General features: G+C 38.0%; 1 protein-coding gene across 3 annotated transcripts in view; it reads left to right on the forward strand.

Annotated features, from left to right (window-relative positions):
* The window catches only part of ehd4 (EH-domain containing 4), a 32,376-nt gene that overhangs the window by 8,153 nt on the left and 7,085 nt on the right, over nt 1-17,138 (forward strand). Inside the window, exons 2-5 of one of the 3 annotated variants that reach the window (XM_008398687.3) lie at nt 3,154-3,253; nt 3,943-4,022; nt 8,356-8,532; nt 10,505-10,602. In XM_008398687.3, coding sequence (XP_008396909.1) covers nt 3,985-4,022; nt 8,356-8,532; nt 10,505-10,602 — 313 coding nt within the window. In that variant the 5' untranslated portion in view covers nt 3,154-3,253; nt 3,943-3,984. Of the gene's footprint in view, nt 1-3,153; nt 3,254-3,932; nt 4,023-8,355; nt 8,533-10,504; nt 10,603-17,138 lie in introns of those variants that run through there. The other 2 variants (XM_017302640.2, XM_081603442.1) reach the window with 2 other exon arrangements.

The raw sequence follows: 17,138 nt of genomic DNA on the forward strand, positions 1-17,138 counted from the left end.
ATTTGCAAAAACAGGATGGATCTTTTTTTTTTCATAGGGCTTTATTTGAGGGGGGCACATGGTGTCTAATTTAATAAGAAGAAAAATGGATTCAGAAATAAAAGTAGTACTTTTGGTGTCATTCAAGAGCAACATTTCTAAGGTAAAACTAAGACTTGTTATGATATTAACTTCCATTCTAACTTTTTACAGTCTGGGTTTATCTTGCACCGAGGCCTTTTCATCAGAAGGCTGGAAGTTTCACACCTGGAGAGCCACGGAAGGAAATGTGCATTGTTACATTTATTTTTTATGGTTCATCATATCTACCAAATATCCAACCAGCTTTGGTTTCTTTTCCTTTGTGATCGCGTGTCTCTGTTTACATCTGGTTTTCCAGATTCTTGTTTTGAGCTATTGCGCTATTTTGGAAAATTTGTGAGGATATAAAAGTAGCAGCAGGTTGTTATAGATCTGGCTTCTGTTTTGTCATGAAATATAAGTCATTTTATCTGACGTTTGGCATGTCGCTGCAGGAACTTGCATTCTGGATGTGGAGTGGACAAGGTGTAGCATCAGCACTGCAAACTGCTAAAACTGGTCATTTACTCTGTCTGATTCTGTCTTCCAGACAGTAGGTGTCGCTGATGAGAAAATCTACATGAAGAAAAACGTTTGCCAAACATAGATTTTTAGTACATAAATGTAACTACTGATGCACAATGTATCGGGATCAGCTGATGTTGGTCATTTTTAACATCCCTCCATCGGTCCGTTAAGTAAAACTGTACCGATATTAAAAACCGACACAGATTTCTATCTTGTCATTTGTGTTTCTGGAGCAAGACGAGGTTGGTCCTGAGACAGTGGTAGAGAAGCAGCACAGGATTGTGGGTGATTAAATGAAGGAGAGAAGCAATGCAGATAATGTTTTTATTATATCCTAGTAAATAAAACCCTTGAAAAAATGGGGGTAGTTACTTTTGACTACAAGAATAATTTCCAGTGAAGGAGAGTACTCTAGGTATTTATGTTATTTGCCCTCACAGTATGTTTTAATGAGACAAGTGGATGGAGACCTTGAAGTGTGTGTCTTTCTGTATGAGAAAGTTGCTCAGCAGCTGTAAAATTTGTTTACAGCCTCTGGGGAAAAACTCCACATCATACGCAGTCTGTCATAGACAGAATCCATTCAGTTCGGTTTTATTTATATATTTAAATTAATCTGCCATAATTTCCTTGTCAAATCAGTAGCTAAACAAGCACTACTCAGTATTCTGTTACTCATCTTTGAAGTGTCATGTTGATGTAACTGTCATTCAGGGTTGGAGGTCAGAGGAAATGAGAGAATGAGGTGGTAAACGGAGAGCTGTAATAATAAGCAGTCTGCATAGGCTCTGTGTTTTATTGTCCCATTTCCTGTTCACTGGAAACATTTCAAAACACACTGGGAAACACACATTTCTAGTACTTTCCACACAGAAACACACACACACGCACACACATGGTTCATCAGGACATTGTCACTGACACCATAGAGCTTCTTAACTGCTGTTACTTTTGAACTAAAGTCCAACTGGATGATTTTGTTGATTGTCTGACACTACTTCAACAAACATTAGTTTGGTTTGACATCATGAAAAAAACGTGTTCACTATGTGATTAAAATGTAACCGTTAAAGCAAAGCCCATATTAAAAAGTCCATATGGCCCACTAAAGGATTGTTTAAAAAAATAGACTAATTTAACTGTCTGGTTGAGGAATTTGCATGTTTTTTTTCTTTATCAATTAATGTTCCGTGTGTTTAGATGATATGTTTATATTTGCAATACTGATGTTCATGTCAGGAGTTCAAGAGTTAAAAAAATGATTAATTATGGTTTCCATTGCCAATTTTCTAATGGTGCACTGTTTGATGCTTTAAGGCACGTTACTTTACTGCATTCATTCTCTTCTCAATAATCAATAGAAAAGTCTTTCTTTACATTACAGCAGCCAGGAGCCCTTGTTGTTATTGATGAGCAGCTTTTTTCATACGTCTTGTTTTTGGTCATCCATCTCTTAGATGACCAAAGTCTTTATATTTGGAAGGCCTCTTTGCCATCACCCTTCATCATCTTTAGTGCCTTCCACAAATTTTCTGTCCAATTCAAGTTGAGACTGTCTAGGCCTTTCAGAAACATCAGTATTTTGTCATTTGTGAATTCTCTACTGGTTTGGGTCAACAGTGTTCTGAAATGGCTAATAAGATCAAGGTTATCTGCAGATGGCCTGATTTCAACACTGTTGAAAATGTTGATGTGGTTTTATTGTTTAAACTGATGCCATTTATGTTACTTTCTTTTGAAAATAGCTTTGAGGATTGTGCAACCTATTTGTAGTATTTCTTCATACTACATGCAGTATGTAACTTTTACAAAACTGTCACCATGTCGTGACAGTATGAGACAGATGATCTGTGAAAAAATTAGCGCTGTCAATCAACCTCCTGTGTAGTGCTCAGTGTGAGTGGATGAGCACAAGAGTGATTGACAGCGTTAAGACCCTCCTCTTTTCTCTGATTGGTTGTGTCTGACTGACACAACCAATCAGTGTATTTCTGCAGTTAGTACTGGGAGCACTGGGAAATTATTTTCACAGATTATCTGTCTCATATTATACTGTTTTATCATAATGACAATTTTAACAAATATTTAAAAAAAAAAAAAAAATTTAAACACAGCAACCCTACACCAGACACATTGTGTTCCTTGAAGCTTCAGAATTCGTGGTCTCTGTAAATTACAAAATATTTACACCGACCATGAAAGCTGGTAAATTATTTTATTGTAGCAAATTTTGCAAGCTAGATGCTTTTTTTGACATTAGTAGTTTGAAGTTTGTGATTACAGTACAAAGCATGTCTAGATGTCATGTTAAAATCACTGTTTTATTTCTGTGTATTCGATGTGGAGTGCTGTCATTCCATCACTCTTCACTCATTACTGTCTTTTTATAGTCGTCATTACACCAAATATCAGACAACAGCATACGTTTGTTTTTTTGTTTTGTTTTTTTCAAACATTTGGACAATAATGAGATATATATGCCTCCTTTGTTTTGTCTCCATTGAAACAAAGTTAAAGCTAACTTGTTGCTCTCTATAATTCCTCCCCTATGTCCCGTCGTCACAGCAGACAGAACCAGGGCGTTTTCCACAGCTCCAGTCACATTTGTTCAAGTTGGTAGAGGCTGCAAAGTGCTGACTGCCACACCCGCTGACAGTCTGACTGCGTAAGCTTGCAAAAGCCACAATATTTAGTAGACACCTAGTTAGATAATTGTATGAAGTGTGTGTGAGAATTTTCCAATCAGTTGTGAGCTATGGGGAGAGCAAGGTATGCTGTGACTAGTAGTGTGAGGTGTGCATGTGTGTGTGTGTGTGTGTGTGTGTGTGTGTGTGTGTGTGTGTGTGTGTGTGTGTGTGTGTGTGTGTGTGTGTGTGTGTGTGTGTGTGTGTGTGTGTGTGTGTGAGGCTGTATGACTCTGCAGCTGGGAACACTACGTCAGCTACAGTTACTCCCAGGTCAGAGCAATTCTGGATTGATTACTGGAGCATATTTTACTGATTGCAATGTCTGTGCAATCAATGAAACTGTAACTTTAGCTTTCAGAGCTAAAAGTTATTCAACTGTAATTTTTTCTTTAATAAGAAGATGGATGGTTTATTAAACCCAGGAAAGCAATGTTGAAAGAGATGAGACATTATATGGAGGTTGATGGAAACTTGTACTCGGACTCTGCAGGCACATGGTGTGCATTTGCAGTTCAGCATGCAAATTTCATGCCTGCAGGGTGTGTGTATGTGTGTGTGTGTGTAAAATTCACATGTTGAGTACAAAAATTAAAAGTTTTGGCAGCAAACAGTGGACGGAGAGCTGAGCTGGTGTGTGTTTCTGTTCTTTTGCTCTCTGTGTTCTCAGGATTGGTGGTCTTATAGGGGACCAAGGCCCCAGGGAGGTGCAATGCTGCAGAATTTGAAATGCTGCATATTGGAGTTGAGGTCTGTGTTAGGGTATATTCAATGTGAGGAAACTAATACATTGTCTTCGTAAGAGTATCTGTGCAGCGCTAAAGACTCTGAGGCAACACCCAGTCCTGAGGAATGCTTTGAATCACTGCAACATCTTGCCAGAAAAGTGCAGAGTCAACGTATTCTTCTTCATCTCCTTCTCCTTTTTGCCTTCTTCTTCCTCCTGATTCTGAACACACTACACAATGTGTTGCTCTACATCGCATTGTAACAACTTATCAACTAATTACATCATCATAATACTGTGGAAAATAAGTTTCTGTTGCAAATCAGAGCATCTGCTGGAAGTCTGAAGCCAACTTTTTCTTCAAACTTATTAATTTAGAGACACTGAAGTGCATGAATTCAGCATTAGCCGTCTTACTGCTGGTATTTCAATAGACATGCACCAATTTTGTTTTTTATTCCGATCACTGGCATTTAAAAAGCCTGACCTACTGATTCCAGTTTATCTGATACCATTTTTCTTTTTTCTGAAAATTCATTAAGTTGTCAACAGTGGGGTGACGGACATGACCAGGTGGGCGTGTCTGTCAGTCAGCACTCTGCCACAGCACAGCAAAAGGAAGCAGTAGCTTATCAGGCGTTTGCAGAGGCAGATAAAATTGGTGGATAAGATTAGTTTCAGCTCATCTCCCAAAATTAAGGAAATCACGGCTGATTTATTAGTGCAGACCTATATTTTAAACGGGCAACTTTATATTATTTGTAGAAAAAGAAAAGGCCTTCTCACTTCCTGTTTAGACAAAATGTAGCATTTGACCTTGAAAAAGAGACATTTTAAATAAACTTGTTGGAAATGTGTAAAAGACGGTAGCTGAAGTGTCTAAATGGTGTAATTCGGTTAAACTTGCCTAAACCAAAGCCAGAGCAAGTAAGACGAGAACTAAATCCAGTTGAAAGTCTGTGGATAAGCTTAATTTGTTGTTCAGGTGCTCTCATCCAGTCTGACTGAGCTCCATCTGTTGTAGAAAGAAGAAATTGCAAAATTAAAGTTTGTAAAGACTTTCAGCTGTAACTGCTGCTTTAAGAGGGTCTACAAAGTACAGGTCCTTCTCAAAAAATTAGCATATTGTGATAAAGTTCATTATTTTCCATAATGTAATGATAAAAAAATAAACTGTCATATATTTTAGATTCATTGCACACCAACTGAAATATTTCAGGTCTTTTATTGTTTTAATACTGATGATTTTGGCATACAGCTCATGAAAACCCAAAATTCCCATCTCAAAAATTAGCATATTTCATCCGACAATAAAAGAAATGTGTTTTAATACCAAAAAAGTCAACCTTCAAATAATTATGTTCAGTTATGCATTCAATACAGGAATCCTTTTGCAGCCTTCAATGCGGCATGGAGGCCATCAGCCTGTGGCTCTGCTGAGGTGTTATGGAGGCCAGGATGCTTTGATAGCGACTTTAAGCTCATCCAGAGTTTTGGGTCTTGGTCTCTCAACTTTCTCTTCACAATATCCCACAGATTCTCTATAGTTTCAGGTCAGGAGAGTTGGCAGGCCAATTGAGCACAGTAATACCATGGTCAGTATACCAGTGGTTTTGGCACTGTGAGCAGGTCGTGCTGAAAAATGAAATCTTCATCTCCATAAAGCTTTTCAGCAGATGGAAGCATGAAGTGCTCCAAAACCTCCTGATAGCTGCTGCATTGACCTGCTCTTGATAAAACACAGTGGACCAACACCAGCAGCTGACATGGCTCCCCAGACCATCACTGACTGTGGGTCAGTGATGGTCTGAGGAAGGTAATGCCTTTTGGCATTACCTTCTCTCCAGTCTCCAATGACATACAAAATTTGCTTTCATCTGAAAAAAGTACTTTGGACCACTGAGTAACAGTACAGTTCTGCTTCTCTGTAGCCCAGGTCAGACGCTTCTGCCGCTGTTTCTGGTTCAAAAGTGGCTTGACCTTTGACCTGGGGAATGCGGCACCTGTAGCCCATTTGCTGCACATGCCTATGCACGGTGGCTCTGGATGTTTCTACTCCAGACTCAGTCCACTGCTTCCACAGGTCCCCCAAGGTCTGGAATCGGACCTTCTCCACAATCTTCCTCAGGGTCCGGTCACCTCTTCTCATTGTGCAGCGTTTTCTGCCACACTTTTTCCTTCCCACAGACTTTCCACTGAGGTGCCTTGATACAGCACTCTGCGAACAGCCTATTCGTTCAGAAATGTCTTTGTGTCTTACCCTCTTGCTTGAGGGTGTCAATGATGGCCTTCTGGACAGCAGTTTTGATTGCGGTTTTGAGTAATGAACCAGGCTGGGAGTTTTTAAAAGCCTCAGGAATCTTTTGCAGGTGTTTAGTTACTTTGTTGATTCAGATGATCAGGTTAACTGCTCGTTCAGAGAACCTTTTCATGATATGCTAATTTTTTGAGACAGGGATTTTGGGTTTTCATGAGCTGTATGCCAAAATCATCAGTATTAAAACAATAAAAGACCTGAAATATTTCAGTTGGTGTGCAATGAATCTAAAATATATGATAGTTTAAGTTTTATCATTACATTATGGAAAATAATGAACTTTATCACAATAAGCACATTTTTTTAGAAGGACCTGTATTTACTCAGAGAGGCTAAACTTAAATGCATGCCACACTTCTTAGATGTTTATCAGAAAAATGGAAACCACATACAATTTTCCTTCCCTTCTAGTTATTAACTACTTTGTGTTAGAATATTTTGAATGCCAGGCTCCATACTGCTGTGCCACCTCTTCGTAAACAGTGTTGCTACCATTGTTGAATGCATGCAGTTCAGTGAATACCATTTTTTCCTTTTGAATATAAAAGTAGCATTAGGAATCATTGATCACTTAGATATTCTTCATGGCAGTCATCTGAACTCTCTGCTATCCTCTTTGATCTTCAAGCTGTCATGAATGGCAGGAAGAGAGAGGGCAGACTCTGAGCAGCCATTGTTCCTTCCTGTCACACTTTCCTTTCACAAGAAAAACTGTGTAAGAGGGTAATGGGTTAATGGTAAGGGGAAGGGAAAACTTTTTTTGACGTCTGCAAACACAGCTTTTATTTGAATGTTTAGTAATGTGACTGACTGAAGAGGAACTGCTGACTTCTAGTTATCTTTCAGTCTACAGCTGCTACAAGCTGTTATTAGGGTTAACAGTTTGTAATTAGTCAATTTAAGCATCTGTTTGGAAAACCCACTCCATTTTGTCTTAACTAATTTATTGGTGACTGAAACCTTCTCCAAAATCCTGTTTTCCTTAGTCACATAAATCATGGCCGACTGCTTCCCTAACATAGGTTGTCTTAAAAAATATTCTATAAAATTAATTTAACTGAGAAAACATGCAAATACTGGCAACAGTTCATACTTTTTGGTCTGGGTTTTACGCAACAATGAATTTTAAAGTGAAAGTTTATTATAATGTCATTTGGAGTACGGTGATTTATTTCCTTAATTTTGAGAAAATCAGCCACTGTCCCCTTCTGCTCTGCCTTTAGAAAGGTTTGACTGACAGACAAGGTAATGTCTGCATGTTGACAGTCAACCCACTGTTGCCAAATCAGCAGCTTTCTTTTTATATTTAGTGACATTTCAGTCAAAAAATAATGGTATTGGCCAAAATCAAAATTGGCAGATCAGATTCTTTAAAGATCATTAATCAGCGATGGGCCAAAACACTGAAAAAAAATGTAAAAAATAGAAAACTGATGACCCTGTTTTTCTTTTAATGACGCAACAAGTTTTTTATATGTTTTGGATTTTTAAGAATTTATAGATTCCATAAAAAATTTGTTTATTATAGAGCAAGTAGAGCTTAAAAAAATCTCAATAAATTAAGTTTTGCACTTTTATTTTAGTGAATGTTGTGGTCCATGTGTATTATAAATTTGTCAGTTTTGGCCCTTGGAGCACAAAGTTTGGACCCCACTGCCATACCATCATCAAATTTAGGTTCTACTGTAAAGAGCAACCAGGCTTTGGTGATCCTGACTCAAGAAGTGTATTGTGACCTTACAACACCTGCCAGTGTCAGATAGTTATTAAAAAATGTATGTTGTCCACAACTGAATAGGCAGGTCAAGTTTTTTGAAAAGATTGATAGCTGGTGATTGGCCAGAAAACTGCAATCTGTCTTAAACTTCAAACACTTGAGAAAAGGGTTTTCAGTTTTGAAAGGGTGACTTTTAAAACCTTCAAATCTGTTTATTGCATTGTTATTTGAACACAGCACAGATGTAGTTATTTATCCTTTTTCTGTCAGTTTCAAGTGTTTCAAGTCTAAAATAACTTAATGATCCACGTTTGTTTCCCAGGTATCTCTTGGAGCAGGATTTTCCTGGGATGCGCATTGGTCCAGAACCAACCACTGATGGCTTCATTGCTGTAATGCATGGGGAAACTGAAGGAGTTGTCCCTGGCAACGCTCTGGTGGTGGACCCGAAGAAACCCTTCAGGAAACTCAACGCATTTGGAAATTCCTTCCTCAACAGGTGAAGAAACACTCAGGTTATATTCACTAAACGCTGCTGGAACAACAGTTTGGATATAAAGTCTGTCAGAGTATGACTAAATTCAACTACTAATAGAACTCTGATAAAATCTATTCACTTAAAGCATTTTAAAGAGGGACTCAAACTAGCATTGAGTGTTTTTGTAGCTTCTATTTTTAGTCCACAGACTTCCAGTCTGCCAAATATTTCCTTTAATACCTAAAGCGCTAAAAATAAAATCTGTTCTGAGATTCAGGGAAAATGACTGTGGAACTCACCCAGAGTAAAATCAGTTCATCAGACACCCATTACTGCAGCTTTAGTGAGTTACATCAGTTATTGTACTTATTAGTTATGTTGTGGTTAACAAGAATAAAGGTTTAACTTTATGACACATTGCATTAGACTGAAAGGTGACCTCTACCTCCTTTCCACATAAATAGCCCTTATTCCACTCCCAATCCTGTCACTGCTGAACTCGAAGCATTTTCATCATGGGAAGTGACCCCCCTGCTCACCCTGGACAGACATGCACTAAAAGCTGTCAAATTGAAGACACGCCAGAGTTTGTACCGACATTTTAAATTTAGCTCAACCCTTATTCTGGTTCAGCCACATTTCCTGTGTCCAGTGAGGAAGTGGAAGGACACTTGACCTCTCAGCAGTGTGTATTGATGAATTCCTGAAGCACCTCTTATTTTAGGAATTCCTTCGTGTCCTGATGTGACATAGACCCCCTCCACAATAATTAGCTGTTTCCCGAGGGGAAGTGTTTTTGCGTCACCACATACCGGCTGCATAGGTTTGTTTTTTCCCCGCTCCCAGTCTTGGGCTCCGGCCCTGCAAAATAATTTATTATGGCCTGCTGCTAAGTTAATCTCTTCAGGAAGCTGTGAACGCAATCTTAGGTGATCTGTCAGACCCACCAGTGAAAAGGATATGGAAATAGCAAACACAGCTCCAAAGAAGAAAGCATTAAAAGGAGAACAGCCAGTAATCTAACTGTATGTAGGTTTGGTGGAACATTTTAATGGGAGAAACCACAATAAAATACTAACAATGCCCTGTTTTGGGACAACATGGTAAATGGACTGCATTATTAAGTCAGAGGACTCCAAGGCATTAGCACAAACCCCTACATTCAGTCATACACACTCACACACTGATGGTGGCAAGTTGTGTTGCAGCCACAGCTTACACTCAGTTGGCGCCACTGGGCCTTCTGACCACCACCAGCTGGATAAGGTAACTTTGTAATGAAGTAAAATAATTATTATTGAATTTATTTACTTATTTATTTCTCTGCACTTTTGCCAGAGAAAAATAAAAAATATATATATGAACTTTACAAACTACAATTCAGTTTTGCTAACTGTTCACACAAAAATAGGCAATTGTGGTTATTTAAAAATTGTTAGCATGTCTTACTGGTTATACAATATACAGAAGACAAGCAATAAACTCTAGGAGCTGAGTCTCATGTGGGAACATAATGCCAGTTGTTGTTAAAAAAAAATCCCATAATTAGGATGCTGAACTCAGGTGTTCCATCAGCCGTTAGGTCATTTAGACATGAGGTTTTAGTGTTGTCCTTCAGCTGTTTGTGATGACGGTGCAGGTTTCTGCAAAGAGCTACAACCCTTTCCATTAGCTTGTACTAAAACAGGTTTTAGTACAAAACCTGTTTAACTGTTGATTAGAAAATCATTGTAGGACGCATTCCTGTTTGAACTTGTAGCATCATCACATTTTTAGCCCTAGTCAACAAAAAAATCAATAAGAGACAATTAAAAGTCAAACTACTAAAACAATCACAACTTTTTTTTAATTAACCAGTGCATAAAATGAATTTAAACCTTTCCCCTTTGTGTGTGTGTGTGTGTGTGTGTGTGTGTGTGTGTGTGTGTGTGTGTGTGTGTGTGTGTGTGCGTGCGCGTGTGTGTGGGGGTGTGTGTGTGTGTGTGTTTGACAGGTTTATCTGTTCTCAGATGCCCAACCAGGTTCTTCAGAGCATCAGCATCATCGACACGCCTGGTATTCTATCTGGAGAGAAACAGAGAATCAGCAGAGGTGTGAAGTCTCTCTTTATGCATCTCTGTGTATGTAGGGGTGTGTATGCGTGTGTGTGCTTGTATATCCCATATAGAGAGGACCATTTTCACAGTTTTTACCAACAAAAGGAGGGCAGTGAGGACATTTACCCAGTCTTCTTTTTTTTTTCAGTTCAACTGCGCTCTGTTAGTTAAATGTAGACATATAGGGTGAAGTTTTGATTAAGGGTTAACATTAGAAATAGACTAGTTATGGTTAGAGTTAGGAAAGATGCCTGGGTTAAGCATAAATGCAGATACTTGGATGTGTGTGTGAGTGTGTGTCACTATGCAAGTTGCTGTTGGTGAGCAGGGGTGCTGATTTACAATAGGAATTATTGTTGACAAATTTGAAGTTACTTCCATAAGCAAAACAGTCCCATAACATGTTGCTCCCACTCCCATACTTCCCAGTTGGGATGTTCCTTTCAGGTTTCCAGTTTACCCTGCCAGTGGCCAAGCACAGTGGTTTTAGTTTCAGACCACAGGACTCAGACTTGTGGAGGTCAGCCACTCTCTTCATGATGTGATTTGATTTTCCCATGATGTCACACAAGGAAGCAGCGTGTGTTTGCCTGCAGTTAATGCAAATGTTCTGAATTAACCTGAAACTTACAAACCTATGGCATCACTACGTGGGCTTTGCCTATTTATTTAAATGCATAATAATCTTAGTGCATATAACTCTTGGCTTTATGAAGGAATTTAGTAAATACATTTTTTTTTTTGTAATTTTTCATTTTTTTTTTACAAAAAAGCTGAAGACGTAAAAGGACTGACAGGCAAAAGTAAATTAAAGAGAGAAAACATGAACATGGAAGGATCTCTAGCCATGCTCAGGATGTTCTTCTTAAACGATATGTTTTACAGCACGTTCATTATAAACTGATAAATCATCTAGACAGACCTTTTTCATAAAAACAGATGTGGAGTAGGAATGTAAGCTATTTTCCTGCTTTTTATCATTTTTATTATTGTACAACTTATTGACATCCATTGTTAGATGTGACTGTGGCTTTTTACTTTTGTCACTGTCTAAACGCCTGTAAAGAGCATGTTGATGTTGTATGTGGATATCAGGAGAAGGAAACATTTCATGGTGATTTTTAAAAATTGTGAACAATACTGAAGATCAGACATAAACAAAAAAGCCCATTTAGAACATCTGCTCTTTTGTCCCTAATAGGCATTTCCCCGAAAGGGTGCAAGAAGAAGATTTCTTGTATTCACTTTTTTACATCCTGTTTTATCTCACCATCTGTTTCCTGTCATGAATCAATACTGCTGATCTCAAACCACAGAGGTTAGAAATGTAGATCTGAAACTAAAGGACACCATAGCAGGATTCGATTCTCAGGAAGGGTTCTCCCATGCTATTGGCAACTGTCATGTCTACACGCTGTGGCCGTTTAATATTTACAATCTCTGATTTTTTTTTTTTTTTTTACCTTGAGACAAAATATGACAGCTTATGTAATTGTAAAGGCAAAATTATTTCTATTATTATTCCTTTTGGAGCTCTTTTTTCTTTTTTTAATTGTTAAGCTGAGTTACAGCTGTTGAAATCTTAGAAGATGTATAAATGAGAACTATGACATAATGCCCAGAGAAGAGGAGAGATATTCTGAGGACATATGAATTTTAATCATAACTCAGTAAGTGAATTCACCTTAAATAAATTGCAGCTTTACCTGGTGTTGAAATTCAAGAATGTTGCTGTTTTTATGTCATTGGGATCAAATAATGCATGTTTTGGAAACGTCTATTTAATGTTTGACTAGTAATTTAGCTTTCAGAGGGACAAATATTATGCTTAGCATTTATTACCATCATGATTACCAGTAAACAGAGGGCCCAGCCCATATTTGTTATGATGACAAGTGTCAGGCTCAGTTTTTGTGTGGTAGGATATAATTTGGCTGTTGCTCTCTAAAGATCTTTGCTTTGCTAAATAGCACAGTTCTGCGATGGGAACGGCACAGGTTTCAGAAGGTTTCAGTTTTTAGATATGCATATCTAACACATTTTATTAAGATCATAGGAAAACTATGCAAGCTATCTGAATCTGTTTTCTGTATACTTTCGTGGCGTGTGGAGAGTTTGTAAAGTTGTGTCGTAGTGTTAAAACCATCCATTTGAGAGAACAGCTCTTTGGTTGGCACACACAGATTTCATAACAAGGTTGATGTGAGGTCAAATCAGGCAAAAGAAAGTGAGTGGTAGGAAAATACAACAGAGAAGTGGCTGAAAAGGCCTAGAGTTACGCTGAGGTCTCTGAGCCATGGGAGAGTTTAATAGGCTTTTACTGTATATCATAGAGAATGCAGTCCACAGAGCATGTTTTACTATTCTTAGTAATGCGTTCTATAAAATGCAGAAATTCATTAATGGGATAAATAGTCCTATAAACTGATAGTCCACTTGTACTAAGTAGGGCTGAAACAAACTAGTCAAATTAATCATGAGGAATCATTTAATGAAATAATCGTCAACTAATTGTTACTGATTAATGCTAACTGAAGTATACAGACTTGAATAAAGGCTGTTTGCTGAAAGAACAGCTCACTCAGTGCAGTAATTTAGACAAAACTGTACAACTGTCTACATTTTACATTTAGGATACAAATAAAAGCTTGATTTATAAATCTATTCTATCCAGAACTCCTTAAGTTGCATAGTTTTAGCTTCAACTGGTTCATTTTCTCTTTATTTAAAAAAAATAAATACATTGCTATTAAGCACCTTTTGCTATCTCACAGAAGCGTACTGCTGTCACGGAGCACAACACATTTTCGAACACTATTACGTTATAATGTGATATTATATTGTACAAATGTGCCAATTTGTATTGTGTGCTTCTCTACTACCCTGTTCATTATGTTTTGGATTAGTTTAATCAAAAACATAATGAACACATGAGCTCTACATTGATGTTTTCACATTGTAGGAGTATTTTTATGCATTAAATAAATAAATGCTGTTATGGCATTTTAGGTAATGAAATGTTCACTTTAACAAGAATAAAATAATTATTTTAATTTTTTAATGTATTTGTAATGCAGTATAAAACAAGCTTTAGTGGTTAAATAAAAAATCTGCTGAAGGTGCTAATTACTTTATCCAGTTAATCATCAGACTCATCAATGCCTAAAATAATTGCTGGTTGCAGCTCTTGTGAGAAACAGTTTCATGTATACAGGTCTTTTTTTTTAAATTATGAAAGTCAAAAATTGTTGCAGCAGCTGCTGATTTCATTAGTTTAAACTGCAAAACAACTGGATCTTTTGACTAGCATGTATCTACATGTCTTAAATCACATTTGTGAGACACCAAATCTTGCCAGGCTCCAAACGTGGGGCTTGTGATGACAATAAGAAGATGATCAAACCCAGCATCCTGCAGCAGCTGCATGTTACATGTGTGTCCAGTGTCAATATTTGTAGCTTCTGTATTGATGTGCTCTGCTTGCAGAAACTGCTGCTTTGTACGGTTGTTCTGGTTCATAACATGCTAATGAACAGAAATTGAATCCATTCATCTGTCTGTGTTTTTGCATCCCAGATGCTAGTGTGGTTTCTCTTGGGAGCTTCCAGGACTTGACATAATGTTATTTATGAGAATCTGTAAATAGACTCAGCTAAGTTAGAAATGACTTTATGATCTTGCGCACATGTACTAGCTACTTGCAAATCAAATCATTTAATTGCTCATCTCTGGTCTGCATGTGGACTAAATTACGTCCAAATTCTATCCGTCGTTCTGGGTGAGTAACTCAGTGGATTGTAGATGTAAAGCGCAGCCGATGCTGAGAAGCTGTTGTGTTTTCAGAGCGGATCACGTCTGCACTGTGGACAGCTTCAGGGTCTGTTTTTCTAGCTGGTTCAACAGGTTGAGTTGAATTGGCAAAAGTCTATCAGTCTTGCAGTACTATAAATATATTCCCACTTCTTGAACTTTGTCACGTGGTGCTACTTTATTGCAGTCTGATATTACATATTGCAATGATGGTAGTCTGTTGAGATTTTAAGTTACAGACAAACTCAACATAGTTTAATTTGAAGTGAAAAAGATGTACGGTTTAAAAAAAAAAGTTTGCTAGGAAAATCTGAAAAGTGTGGCATTCTGCTCCCTTTACTAGAATATGCCAAAATAAAGTAAAGGTTCTCCCCATTAGAAAATGGAATCTACAAGCATCATTTTGCTTTTCACTCCAGAACCATCTTATGGTTCTGGTTGCTGAACACTGACTCTGTTGCCCCTGCATTGAGTCAGCCTGGGCGAATGACGGCATCAGGCTAAAGGCACCGGCTTGCTTTGCGAAGGACCGAACATGGAGAATGGGATGAGGAGGGGGAGGAACCGAGAGCCGTAGGAAGTGTGGGCTGTTCCTCCATCTGGAAATATTTAGAGCTTTCAGCTGATGTAAAATTCCTCCTGGAGACGTTTGACAAGCCAGCTGCTATTCAGCACCAATGCAAACTAATTCAACATTACTGACAGATACCATTTCACCACCCAGAGGTCGAGGTCATTGTTGGTTTTCAGTGTTTTGTCAAGGGTCTTGTTGGATTTTTAAAAATATATATATAAAGCAACTGTGCTTGAGAATTTTTTGATGCTCATTTTACATTTCAGTGGGGCCACAGTAGTAGGAGATTTTGCCTCCCGTTCCATCCAGGTTGTAAAGATAAACCACAATAATGATAACATTTTGAGTGCAAAGCTACAAACTGGATAAATTGAACAAAATAACTGAAAAAACTGAACAAGGTAACATCCAGTAAGTTCCTGTTACATCTTTACAGTCATTGCAAAAAGGACCAAGCAAAAATATGCTAAAAAGCACACTTTTGAGACTATTGCTTACAAATATTTCATCAAAGAGGATGAATGCATGAATCTGGAACAGGAAAATGTCTAACAGATTTATCCTTTACATAAGGGTGAAAAAAAGGCATTGTTGAAATAAAGCCTTATAGCAGGGGTCTCAAACTCTTGGCTGGAAGTGACCCGTGTGTTCCCTATCTCCAGACCTAGACTTCATGTCAAAAATATAATGGCCATAATGCCATTAAGCCAGATACAAAAATATATCTATTTAAAATGATATATGTAATTGTACTACGAGCAGTTTTTGATGAGCTCCAGGAGAGATCAGATTTGAAGGAAACACTGTTATTAAAACTAAAACTGTGACTTTGACTCTAAAGACACTGCTTTTTGAATATTTATGTTTTAGCAATTAAGGAAATATGAGCAGAAAGCATAGATATGATGAGGGACTGGCTCAGCAGCAAAGAGTTATTTTTAATGACAAAATGTGTATCTTTACATATGTCTGTTTTTATTTATGATAATTATGAAGTAAATAATAGAGTTGATGTTACATGATTGGCCAGAAAGAAAGAACCAGATTGTTTAAGCTATAACAGGCATCAATTAGTTATTTAATATTTGTAGACAGTTTGCAGTTTTGTATTATTTATTAAATAATTAGAAATTCAAACATTATTATTTCAGAAAATTCTATATGCATATAATATTATACATACTGAATGTCCCTCTGAACACACCATCCTCATGATGAAACTAATAACCTGCTATTTATAGAGGTTCTATCCAGTCTTACTAAGCTTGAGCTTTTTTTTCAAGGTCCAATGGGCAGAAGCTTCCGTCGGTAGATGTTCTAAGACACACCCGAGAAGATCTGCAGCTAGACGTGCAGTGAAACTTGATGTAATGAAGCATTGCCTCAGGAAAGCTTAATACAAAGATCAGACTGTAATAGTTTTGCAAGACCGTTGGCAGTCCATGATGACTTAGCAGTGGGAACAAGGTCATTACTCTGGGTGTGTGCAGGTGAAATCCTGGTTCAACATCAGCAGTCAGTAACAAGACACTTTGGATCTGAATCTGTGGGACTTACTGCTGGTTTGGGAGGTTATTGCAGCTCATCGGCACCTGATGTGCTGAAATAGATTTGATATTACTGTCCTTGTTAATAATGGATTCCACTGGGCTGGGTTTCAGTAACTGGATATAAATGAGACTAAAAAGGGGCCTAAAAGGTTTTAGCTGGTGACAAGGAATGTGTTTCTTGTTATGAAGCACAGATGCTTCCAGTCTTTTGAGATTTTCTGTATGGTAATTTTCTGCTCAGGATCCTGGAATGGAAACGGTCTGAGCAGGCAGAGCTGTGCGAAACGCTGAGTGTGTTACGTCCACTTTGTTTGTAGTGTAACCATGAATTGTTTATTCTGTCCCACTGAGTCTTAGTTTTGCTGTGAGGGATTTAAAGCTGCATGGAAAATTCCAGCTGCATGTTGGGCTGCGGCTTGTCTGCAGGGTGGGGCCTCGGTTTGCCCACTGGGCTCTGCTCCAAGTGCTCACAGAACATCTCCTGCCACTCTGTCATCATCGGAGGGTGGAGTCGCACTCAGTTAACAACCGGGCAAGGTTTCAACTGGGGAACTCTTCATTTTATATTTTTCCACAATTACTGTTAATTTAGAGATG

The sequence above is a fragment of the Poecilia reticulata genome, chromosome 22 (genome assembly GCF_904066995.2).
Source record: "Poecilia reticulata chromosome 22, P_reticulata-male-v2, whole genome shotgun sequence".
Classification (NCBI taxonomy): Eukaryota; Metazoa; Chordata; class Actinopteri; order Cyprinodontiformes; family Poeciliidae; genus Poecilia; species Poecilia reticulata.